At 35.1% G+C, this 12,014-nt stretch overlaps 1 protein-coding gene across 1 annotated transcript; it reads left to right on the top strand.

The window, feature by feature from the left end:
* Positions 1-908: 908 nt before the first annotated feature.
* LOC109243000 lies at positions 909-3,003 on the top strand. The gene is made up of 3 exons (XM_019409893.1): positions 909-1,300; positions 1,828-2,378; positions 2,465-3,003. The coding sequence occupies exons 1-3, from the start codon at positions 909-911 to the stop codon at positions 3,001-3,003; spliced, it is 1,482 nt and encodes a 493-aa protein (XP_019265438.1).
* Positions 3,004-12,014: the final 9,011 nt, after the last annotated feature.

Below are 12,014 nucleotides of genomic sequence, written 5' to 3'. Positions count from 1 at the left end.
GCCCACCAATAATAGATATGAAAAGGTTGCACTACTAGTACTAGTTGATTTATTTCTCTTAACGTTTTATTTTCTTTATTTATAATGTTGGGTGGAAATAGAGGAAAACTTAATGAAAACCCTACTAATGTTCAAGATTTCAGGCAAGAGGATATATTGACTTTAGAGTTCACTTCCATTTAGTTCAAAGTGATTCGATTGGTGATCATCTTCACACCATTCAAACAAGATAGAGTGATAGAAAACCCATTTATTAAGATAAGGATGACAATGACGGAAAACAAAGAGTCCACACCTAACAACATATTGTATTTTATTTTTCTTTAAGAAGTTATTTGTGAATCTATTCGTCCATCATAAATCTCATAATTATATCTTTAATATTAGAGCGAATCTATCGATTATATTCAATTGAATTATGGTGTTAATCTCAGAGTTTATATATACATACACAATAAGATCACGCTCATTTCAAACTGCATATTTTAAAGAAATTTTTTCATAAAGCACTATCTTTTAGGTGTAATTAGCCATTTCTAGATACCTTTTGCTATATTACGTATTATAGATACCTTTTATGTGGTTATAAGATGTATTTGATGTATTTAAGCTATTGTATTCATTAATACAATAGCAAAAATAGGCGTGAATCAGGGAATTCCAGCTAAGCTAGAGATGTATTCGAATGTATTCACGCGGCCTTATCGTGAATACAGTAACGTATTTCGCGTAAAATATGGAAGGTTGAACTTGTTTAAAACGGAAAGAAAATCAATTCACCTGATATTCTCCTAATTTAACTCAACTAACATAAATTATTACCCATTAATCTGTATTCCTCCATTCACGATTCAACAAGAAAAATAGCGAAAACAAGAGCAACATCAGTAGAAGGGAATAGCACGCCAATGGAAATACACAATGACATGGGTTACAGGGTGTATGTAGAGTTGAAAAAAGAGAACAGAGAATTCGGGATGTATCCTTTGTGCATTACAACGATTGAAAAAGAACTTGTATCCGATGGTAGTTTAATTCAAGGTGATATTGTGCAAATAGACGAATCACTTCAAAGGTATGATTCCGGTACAGATGATACGCTTGCTCTAGATTTTGTCAATTCAGGAGAAGCAATTGGGGTGTTTGAACTAGACAAGGATTTGATAATTTCAAAAACTAATCAAAGGGAGGTTATGGCTGGACAAGTATATAAGGATAAGGCTACATTGAAAGAGGTGATGGAGAATTATGCTATATCTCAAAGGTTTCAATTCCGGGTTGATAGGTCTAATGCTGTCAGGTTTGATTATATTTAATTATTCTTTAATTTTTTGTATATTGTATTATTGGTTGGAGTTGTAAGTTATACGTTGATTTGTTTATGCGTATTTGTGAATTTTCACTTGATCTTCACTGATGTGGTTAACTGTTTGTTTATGGTCTTTAAATATATGTATTCATATGTATTTTACTGATATAATTACATTACAGTGGCTCTCAATATTTTCCTATTTTGTTTACTATTTGTATTTAAGTATATGCATATAACTATAATTGTATTCAGTTATTTTTTAATGTATACCATTTTATATATTTGTATTCAATTGTATAAAATTTTATATATCAGTGTAAGAATGTATTCATGTGTATTTAAGTGTATGCATATAACTATAATTGTATTCAGTTATATTTAAATGTATACCATTTTATATATTTATGTCGTATAAACATTTATATATATAGATGTCAGAATGTATTCATGTGTATATGAGTGCATTTTTCTAAACATTTATGCTAATCATATGTATAATGATAAATTCTTTGCAGCTATGCATTATTATGTATGTCAGAAGATTGTGAATGGAGGTTTAAGGCTTCGAGCATTAACAAATCTGAACTATTCAAAGTGAGAGAGTTCATGGATAACCATACATGTCCGCTGAAGGACAAGGTGTATGAGCAGCGGCAGGCAAGTAGCAGCCTTATAGGTGGTATGATTAGGCCTAAGCTTACTAATCATAAGAGGAAATACACCCCAAAGGATATTATTGATTATGTAAAATCAGATTTAGGTGTAGATGTTAGCTACATGTTGGCGTGGCGGGCTAAAGAAAAGGCAATGAATTTTTTGAGAGGTGAACCGGCTGATTCATACAAAAAATTACCAGGATACTTATATACAATGGATATGACATATCCAGGTTCGCACATCAGAATGGTAAAAGCGTCCAAAAATGAGTTCATGTATGTGTATATATCTTTGTATGGCTTTATAAAGGGGTTTGATCATTGTAGACCCATTGTGGTTGTGGATGGAAGTCACCTAAAATCTTACTACACCGGGACATTCGTATCGGCAAGCACGTTGGATGGTGCAGGTGAGTACTTGAATTATAATAAATTTTGTTAATATTTTAAAGATTGAAATACATGTTTTAAAAATATGTATTCAATACCTTTACAGGTCATATAATGCCACTAGCATATGGTGTTATTGATTTAGAGAATGATGCTGCTTGGACGTGGTTCTTTGAGCAATTCAAGATAGCATACGGTGATAGGGAAAACATGTGCATCGTTTCAGATGGAAATGAGAGTATCATTAAATCTGTATCGAGAGTGTATCCAGATGTACCGCATTTTACCTGTATATGGCATCTATGGAACAACGTATATAAGAAATTCAAAAAGAGCCATGCAAAGTTGAGCGAGATATACTTCTCGATGGCAAAAGCATACACACAAGCTGAATTTGACAGTCTGATGGAGAAGGTGGAGAAGGTAGATATTAGGGTGAAAGAATACTTGGAGTTAGCTAGATACGAAAAGTGGGCTAGGTTGTATGCACCTGTTAATAGGGGATGGACCATGACGTCAAATATTGCTGAGTCAATTAATGCCGCACTAGTGTTAGCAAAGGAATTGCCAATATACGACTTCCTCGAAGAAGTTAGGAAGATGTTTGGACGTTGGAATTGCAATAACCGCAAAGAAGCTACATAGACATACACAACGCTTGGAAAAAAATACCAGGAGATGCTGACTTTGAATGAGGCAATGTCTACAAGCATGACTGTAAGTTTTATTTTAATGTCATTGTATCATATATTAAGTTATTTCTTTAGATAGCTTAATTGTTTTCTGAAATAAGTTATACAAAATTTTTTCAGTTGTATTGTCATGCAGTAGCCTTATAATTTTTTGTGTTTCTTTTCAGCTGCCTAAAGTTTAGCAGATGTTTGATGTATGTCATTGTATTCATAAGCTAAGACTTAATTATAGTTTATAGTCTGCCGGTCTATATTTATGATGTATTCTTCTGTATTCAAACATTTCAGTTGTATTTAACTGAATAATTCTGCATTATACATACAGAAATTCATTTATATGTGCTCAAAACTTATAGGTCTATGTTTAAATGTAAGTGGTACCATCGACTGAATACCTACATACGGTTAACGATGGAGGGAGGCATTACACCATCTGCCTGTTAGAGAGAAAATGCGTTTGTGGGAGGTTCCAAGTTGATGAATTACCATGCCCACATGCTTGGGTTGTATTGAAGAACAAGTTTCTAATGCCAGAAGATTATTGCTCTAACTATTACAAACCAAATTCAGTTGTGATGACATACAATGTGCATGTGTACCCGCTACCGAACAGAATGACTGGAATATACCAGCACATGTTGCAGAGGATGTTGTATTACCACCCAAATGGAAAAGACCTCCTGGTAGGCCAAAGAAGAAGCGCGATAAACCTCTCAGTGAATTGCTGCAGCCGAAAAATCAACATTCATGTAGCATTTGTGGGCAGGGAGGACATAATAAGCGAACGTGTAGAAATGCTCCACGTAGGATTTAGTTAACACCCTGACATGTATTAGTGCTCCAATGACATTGTGAAGTAATAAATTTTGAACCTTTTCGTGAATAGATTCTGGATATATTTAGTTGTAGTATTGTGTTGAATACATTCGAATACAACCTTGTCAACATATACATAGACAACTTTTTATAGACAGTGCCTGAGTTGTATATACATAACTAATCAAAATACATCGGAATACAACTATATAGTCAGATATAATATAATAATTTCAATAAATACATATACAATCTGCTGAATATGTAATTATAGACATTGTATTATTAAGTCTATTAATTGGATATACAATGCACGCGACTGGAGCTGATTACGTACTAATATACAATGTTGAATACGTACAAAAATACAAATGGTCTTATACATTGTGTCTGCCTTGACTATACAAATCAAACAAAATAAATACAATTACTTATAGATTTGTATAAGTATGAATATAACCTGCTTAAGTAAAATAAATACATCAAGTTGAGTACATACGTATAAACCTGAAGCATACAGTTTCTGACTTTGATATATAAGCCAAGTGACTGAATATTAATACATATTTATACGCCCTGTTGAATACGTATGAATATATCCTGTAAGTTACATATGAGTAGAAATTGTAGATTAAGCATGAATACTTATGACCAAAACAATGAAACATAGATTGAAAAGTTGCAATTGTCATATATGAACACTGTTGATAAAGTGATTAAAACATTATTTTTTCTAACTGAATACCATCTTCACCAAAAAGCTATTCAAAAAAACAGTATTCACCTAAAACAACCATTCCAAAACTACATTCACCTAAACTACTCTAACACTATCTGCAACTTTGAATCTGACTACGTGATTTGCCTAGGAATCTTTGAGGGTGCTTCATTCTCACTTATGGCATCTGCGTCTATCTTCCGCATAGCATAGTCCCAGAGGAGAGCACAAATAGCTTTTTTTCAGAAATAGCTTAATTTCCTGCATTTAACATGAATAAATACAACTGAATACAAGGCATACTTCATAGTACAACTGATATGAATACATATGAATAAAACTAAATACAAACTGCAAAAGTAAACAGGGGTAAGATGTCAGTGATATAAATATATGTACATATATAATACATACGCATACAACAAATAAAGACATTGCAATTAGAATAAAACAGTGGTGGGAACTTTGAAAATCCTTATAAATACAACTGTATGAAATATGAAAAGGTCAGTCTATTAAGGTAAAAACAGTGAAAGAACTATCTGAATACATCCAAATAAATCTAAATGCATTATTCAACAAACAATTAAATAAAGTCAATTTGAATACATCAGAAGACATATACATATTTGTCTATGTAAATTTTTGTAAGTACAAAAATACATTGAATATAGTTTTTGCATAAATCTAAATACATGTACATGTATTTATATACATAAAAAACAGAGAAGTCAACAGGTTTATACATATAAATACAGATGAATACATCAAACAATAAATATGAATACATCAGAAATNAGTGTATCCGAGCTTTGACTTGCTTCAACCTACCTTCCCCTTGACTAGATGTAAGCTTCTAGAAATATGTTTTTTCCTTCTTTACCGTCAGAGGAAGTCTTGTTTCCTTCTAATGATTTCTCGACTTGGGTTTCGTTTGAAATTTTCTATGGCGAGATTTTGTTCTCTTCTCCAATGCCATATTTTTGGCTAAACCTGCATCCAATTCCCCTTGAGTGATTTGCAAGGAGAAAGAGGGCCCATCAAAAGTGAGAATTTTAGTGGGTATACCTCTGGTAATCAACTTGCGAGGTTTATTCTCAGACATTGTGAGAATACGCTTGGATACTGTTGATTAGAGAAAGCTTGGTGAGTAGAGATGTTGAGAATAAGCAAAAATAGCGAAAATCAAAAAATTTAAATACTTACCACACTAATTATAGAAACAATTGACAAAAATCCAGAGAAAATTAGGGTTTAGCCAAGATTGGGGAAGGAGGAAGCAGCGGTGGGTGAGGAGGTTTCTCTGATTTTGAGCGTGTTTACAGGTAATGGGAAAGAGAATAGATTGTATCAAAATAGAGAGAGAGGAAGAACGTGTATTGAGAAGTTTTTATGAAATACGGTAATTATGAGAGAGAAAAATCTGAAAAGGGAGAGAGAAAAATAAAAAATAACGTGTTTAGTGACTAAAGAGTAGGAGATAACGAAAATTAGAAATTTTGCTATAAACCATAAATGGTATCTATAGAATATAATTTATTTAAATGGTATTTATTTAAAATAAAAGGTGTTAACCTTTGCTATAGGAGGTAAAAATTTCATTTTTAAACTCTAATTATCCATTAAGTTTGAGAGTAAGTCTATTGTTTTGTACCCAGGGGTGACAAACGGGTGTGTCGGGTCGGATATGTGCGGGTCAAAAACTAATAATATAAAAATGGATAAATTATTCGACTCGACTCATATTTAATACGGATAAAAAATGGGTACTTAACCGGCGAATAATATGGATATCTTTATTATCCATGGTTTTTGAATATGATCACTTACTTGAGAAACCCCCAATTAGAATCATTGCAAGTATAAAAGTTGAACTCATTAGTTATCCATTGATTATCCATTTTTCAAGTGGATAATATGGATCTTATCCATTTGACCCATCTTTAAAAAGTTCACAATGCGACCCATTTTTTACTGGGTAGTATGAATGGATAACTGTTTTTTTTTTTTATCTTGTTGTACTTATTATATAACCTTGACCACATATATATTCTCCTAAGCTTATAGCTTGTTTGGAAGGTCGTTCCCTATTGTATTGTATTGTGTTGTTATCTAAAAACAATGTTTGTTTTGATTGTTTCATTAAAATTGATTGTATTGTATTGTTAAATCCATTGTTCCGAAACAACGAAAAGTCCCCTTTTTTGAAACAGCCGATTTGGTGTGGTGGGATTGTTTTCTATTTTTCTTTCCAATTATTCCCTAACTTATTACTCCACAATTCTATTTTACCATTTAGCCTTTTTTGCTATTTTAACTCTAAATCTCCAACCTATGACCTACTTTGTTTTTTTCAGAACTCCTGCCGCCAACGTTAAAGGTGTTTTAACGCCTTCTGTTTTATTTTTTCTCCTAATTTGCTTTTAACTCAATTCTAATTAGTTGTGCTCCTTTGTTTTGCCTTTTTCTGTCTCGCTCCTCTGTTCTGCTTTTTTAAGTTGTTTTGCCTTCTTCTGTTTTGTTCTTTTAAAAATATTTTATGCATAATTTTTGATAAATTTAATATTTAAATATTGAGGGTATTTTAGTAAACTTATCAGTTACAGTACAGTACGATACAGTCAAACCAAATAGCAAAATATTATTTAACAATAACAAACAATACAATCTATCCAAACATTGTATTCATAAAACGATACGATACAATACGATACAATACAATACAATACATTATAAAACGATGGGGAACAATGATCCAAACAGAGTGTTACTTGAGCATATATTAATTGTCCGCTAGTATATTTTGTCAGCTGGACCAAAAGAGCTTATTTTTGAAAACTTAAAAGATCATATAAGCCCAATATAATGCACTACGGACGAAAATAGTCCGACCTTCAAATTTAAAGTACCATTGGAGTTAAGATGCACTAGAATATATTTGTGGTCATCGTCTATCTTTCAACCATTTTTCACGTCAACATCCAAGCATGTTGCTTGACAGTGGGAGGCAACTACTGTTGCCTTTTTGATATTTTTTTTTTTAAATAACTGTGGAGGTTTATGTTAGTTTGCACACACTTTGACTAATTTTATGAAGTACTTATTATCTCCGGCCAATATCAAGTAATTTTGTCTGCCAAGATTTAGACGAATGTGATGAAACCATTTAGTGTTTTTGCTTCTACCGGATTTTAAACTTGAAATATCATGATTCTCAACTCAATTCATTTATCACTAGGCCATATCGTTGGCAGGAACAGAACCAAAGCACATGTTACGAGTTCGGCCGAGCCTAATAGATTTAATTCATACCCTAAATTTCTCTTAAAAATTAATCGAATATGTATAAATTATTAATTTATAACCCAGTAACTTAAGCGGACTAAAATTTCGAACCCATAAATTTCAAATTCTCGCTCTGCCATTGATCGTCGGATGCTTCCTTTTGGGTATATCTTTCAACATCTGTCCACGTCTAGCCTAATAGTCACTAATTATGATTACTTAAATGAAGAAGGGGTCAATATATGAATTGAACTGGGCAAACTAATGCTAAAACTATATGTAACATTATCTTGATGTCAAATCACAAGCCTAAAAAACAATTATACAAGCTTAATAATTGAAACGAACTTGAAAAGAGATTGAACCAATCGTATTTCCTTATTAAACGAATTTGAGAGTCCAAGTATACAAATATACAGGCTTAGTAATTGAAAAGAACTTGGTAAGACATTGAACCAATCATATTTCCTTAAATGAATTTAGACTCATATTTCCTTTAATGAATTTAGACCAAAAAGCTATAAATATACAAGCTGAATAATTGAAAAGAACTTGGTAAGACATTGAACCAATCATATTAATTTCTTTAAACGAATTTGAGATTAATAGTCATTATCTATATATTCGCACAAACGAAGGGACAGTTTGTTTTGGTCTTGGGAGGGGGGAGAGAATTAAAGAACATGTATATGGATACCTTGTTGCTTAGTTTAATTTACGATATTTAATTGGATAACTATATTTACTATAAACTTATAGCCCAAAAAGTGAAATTAGTCATTACATGGATTTTATAAACAACAACAACAACAACGAACCCAGTATAATCCATAAATGGGGTCTGGGGAGGGTAGTGTGTACGCAGACCTTACCCCTACCTTATAAAGATAGAGAGGTTGTTTACGATAGACTCTCAGCTCAAGGAACAGTGGAGATAAGGCAACAAGTAGCAAAAAAAAAAAAAAAAGTAACAACAATATATTAAGGTAACGGGCACGACGACACAGCATGTAATAGTAAAAATCATGAATAATATAACACAAAAATAGTTCTAGTACTACTGGTAAGCCTAGGAGGAACACACTACTATCTGTCAACCTACAACCCTAATCCTCGGCCTCCACGTCTTTCTATCCTGGCTCATATCCTCGGTAAGCTAGAGCAATGACATGTCCTGCCTAACTATACCTCTCCCCAATACTTCTTAGGCCTGCCCTTTCCCTTCCTCAAACCCGCAATGGACAACCTCTCACACCTTTTGACCGGAACATCTATGTCTCTCCTCTTCACATGCCCGAACCATCTCAGCCTCGACTCCCGCAACTCGTCCTCCATAGATGCTACTCCTACCTTGTCCCTAATAATTTCATTCATGATCCTGTCTTTCCTGGTATGACCACACATCCATCTTAACATCCTCATTTCAGCTACTTTCATCTTCTGGACATGGGACTTCTTCACGGGCCAACACTCAGCCCCATACAACATAGCCGATCTAACCACTACTCTGTAGAACTTGCCCTTAAGTCCAGGTAGCACACTCTTATCACACAAAACCACCGAGGCGAGCCTCCACCTCATCCACCCCGCTCCAATACGATGGGTAACATCCTCGTCAATCTCCCCGTTGCCTTGAATAATCGACCCAAGTTACTTGAAACTATCTCTTTTGGGGACGACTTGAGTACCAATCTTCACTTCCACTCCTTCATGCATCTCATCAGTGAACTTGCATTCCAAGTACTCAGTTTTCGACCTACTCAACTTAAAACCCTTAGACTCCAGCGTCTGTCTCCAAACATCCAACCTAGCATTAACTCCGTCACGCGTCTCATCAATCAGGACTATGTCATCAGTGAATAGCATACACCATGGCACCTCCCCTTGTATGTTTGTATGTGTCGCTTCAGCACCTTTAACGCTAAGGCAAACAAAAAAGGGCTATGAGCCGATCCCTGATGCAACCCCATCTCCACTGAAAAATGATCCGAGTCTCCTCCCGCAGTCCTCACCCAAGTCGTCGCTCCCTCGTACATGTCCTTAATCACCCTAATGTACGCCATTGAAATGCCGCTAGCCTCCATACATCTCTATAGGACCTCTCTCGCGACTTTACATAGGCCTTCTCCAGGTCTATGAATACAATATGGAAGTTCTTCTTCCTTTTCCTATACTGCTCCACCAATATCCCCACAAGGTGAATTGCTTATGTAGTAGACCTTTCCGGCATACATCTAAACTGGTTCTCAGAAATAGTAGCACTACGTCGCACCCTCCTCTCCACCACCCTCTCCCAAATTTTCATAGTATGACTCAGTAGCTTGATACCCCTATAGTTGTTGCAGTTCTGAATATCACATTTGTTCTTCTAAAACGGGATCATCAAACTCCACTATCACTCCTCGGGCATCTTCTTCCCCTGAAAATGATATTAATCAACCCAATAATCCATTCCAAGCCTGCCCGCCCCACTTCCTTCAAAATTCTACTGGGATCTCGTCAGGCCCAGTTGCCTTACCCCTGCTCATCTTCCGCATTGCCCTCTCAACCTCCTCGCTCCTAATACGACTGCAAAACCTAAAATCCCTCTAACTCACTAAGTTTTCCAACTCTTCTAGCACGATAGTCCTGTCCCCTTCCTCGTTCAGGAGTCTATAGCAGTACTCCTGCCATCTGCGCTTAATACACGACTCTTCCACCAGAACCCTACCATCTTCATTTTTGATGCAACGCACTTGATCTGGGTCCGGAGCCTTCCTCTATCTAATCTTGGCTAACATGTACATCTTTCTGTTGCCTCCTTTTCCCCCAAGATCCTCATGCAATCGCTCAAAAGATGTTGTCTTAGCCGTCGTGACTGCCAATTTTTCCTCTTTCCGTGCCATCTTATAACTCTCCCTACACGTCCTCTACTCCTCCTCATATGTGCTCCCCACTAGCTTCAGATATGCCGCTTTCTTAGCTTCAACTTTTCCTTGGACCTTGATCACATCCAAATTCACACCTCTAAAGAGGTATGACACGGTCGTTTGCAATAATAAAACCTAACAAAGAGTTGGGATCGAATACATAAGGAGCCAAGATGGGAGCTAGAAGTATATATTCGGAATAAGCAAGTGAAGTATCTAGATTGCACTTTCACAAATAGGTTTTTGTTTCTACTTCTAAAATTAAGCTAATGATTGCAAATTTAAAGATATAAAACTAGAGATAATTGTTTTTGTGGAGTTTTTCCAAATGTATAAAAGGCCTAGGGCTATGACCATGACCTAGGTGTTTGCAAAATGAGATAAAGACTTTTATGCTTGTTTTGTTTATTGGGGTGTATTATAGCTCACAACACTACGTTACCCACTCAATACCTCTCGGTCTCAGAGTAGTTTTGCCCAATTTGGCTATCTCAAGACCAAATGGGTATCTACCAAAAGGGTTGATAAGAGCTCAAGTTGGGTTGTTACTATCTCTAGGTTGAACCCTTTAATTGGGTTAATCAATCTCTCAATTGACCCAATTCCTTGCTAGCTAAGTTAACCTAGACTAGGTCTCTCTTTCTCAAGAAGAGACTAAGTCAAATAGGCTTGAATCAATATTTGCAACCATTAATTTTACAATTGAAGCATGAACTAAGCTAAATAATATACACCCAATCATAAAATAAGCATAAAATTAATCACCCATAAGGTTTACACACTAGGGTTGGGTCACAATCCTAGTAAAATCTAGCTACTCATAGTGGGTGTAGAAGAAAACAAAGAAGAAAAGATAATAAAACTCATATTGAAAGATTAAAATAGACAAATCTAATGTTAAATCACCAAAATAAGCTAAAGTTTCCTAAAACAGCAAAGAGAAACGGCTACAGTACTTTAGAGATTCAAAACTTGAACTAATTTCGTAAAACACGTCTATTTATACAAAGCTGGAAATCTCAGACAATAATACCCCTCGAGAGCTTCTACGATCGCACGATTCCATGTGCGGTCCACAGATTTCTTCATCTAACATGAACTAGAGCTTTGCGGCCGCACAAGTCTGAACTGCAGCGTGAGGCAACTCTTCTGCGGTCCGCAGATTTAGGACTGCGGCAGGACAATTCTTGTGTGGTCCGCAATTCTCAAAGGCTCTGGACTTGGTCTTTTTGCACA

The sequence above is a fragment of the Nicotiana attenuata genome, unplaced genomic scaffold (genome assembly GCF_001879085.1).
Source record: "Nicotiana attenuata strain UT unplaced genomic scaffold, NIATTr2, whole genome shotgun sequence".
In the NCBI taxonomy this organism is placed as follows: domain Eukaryota; kingdom Viridiplantae; phylum Streptophyta; class Magnoliopsida; order Solanales; family Solanaceae; genus Nicotiana; species Nicotiana attenuata.
This window is presented reverse-complemented; position numbering and strand designations above follow the sequence as displayed.

What these genes read in the sequence shown, in the direction of transcription:
- LOC109243000 (XM_019409893.1), top strand. Translation starts at nt 909, where the DNA reads ATGGAAATACACAATGACATGGGTTACAGGGTGTATGTAGAGTTGAAA. An exon ending in GATAGGTCTAATGCTGTCAG is followed by an intron (nt 1,301 to 1,827) that starts GTTTGATTATAT and finishes AATTCTTTGCAG; the next exon opens with CTATGCATTATTATGTATGT. An exon ending in AAGCACGTTGGATGGTGCAG is followed by an intron (nt 2,379 to 2,464) that starts GTGAGTACTTGA and finishes ATACCTTTACAG; the next exon opens with GTCATATAATGCCACTAGCA.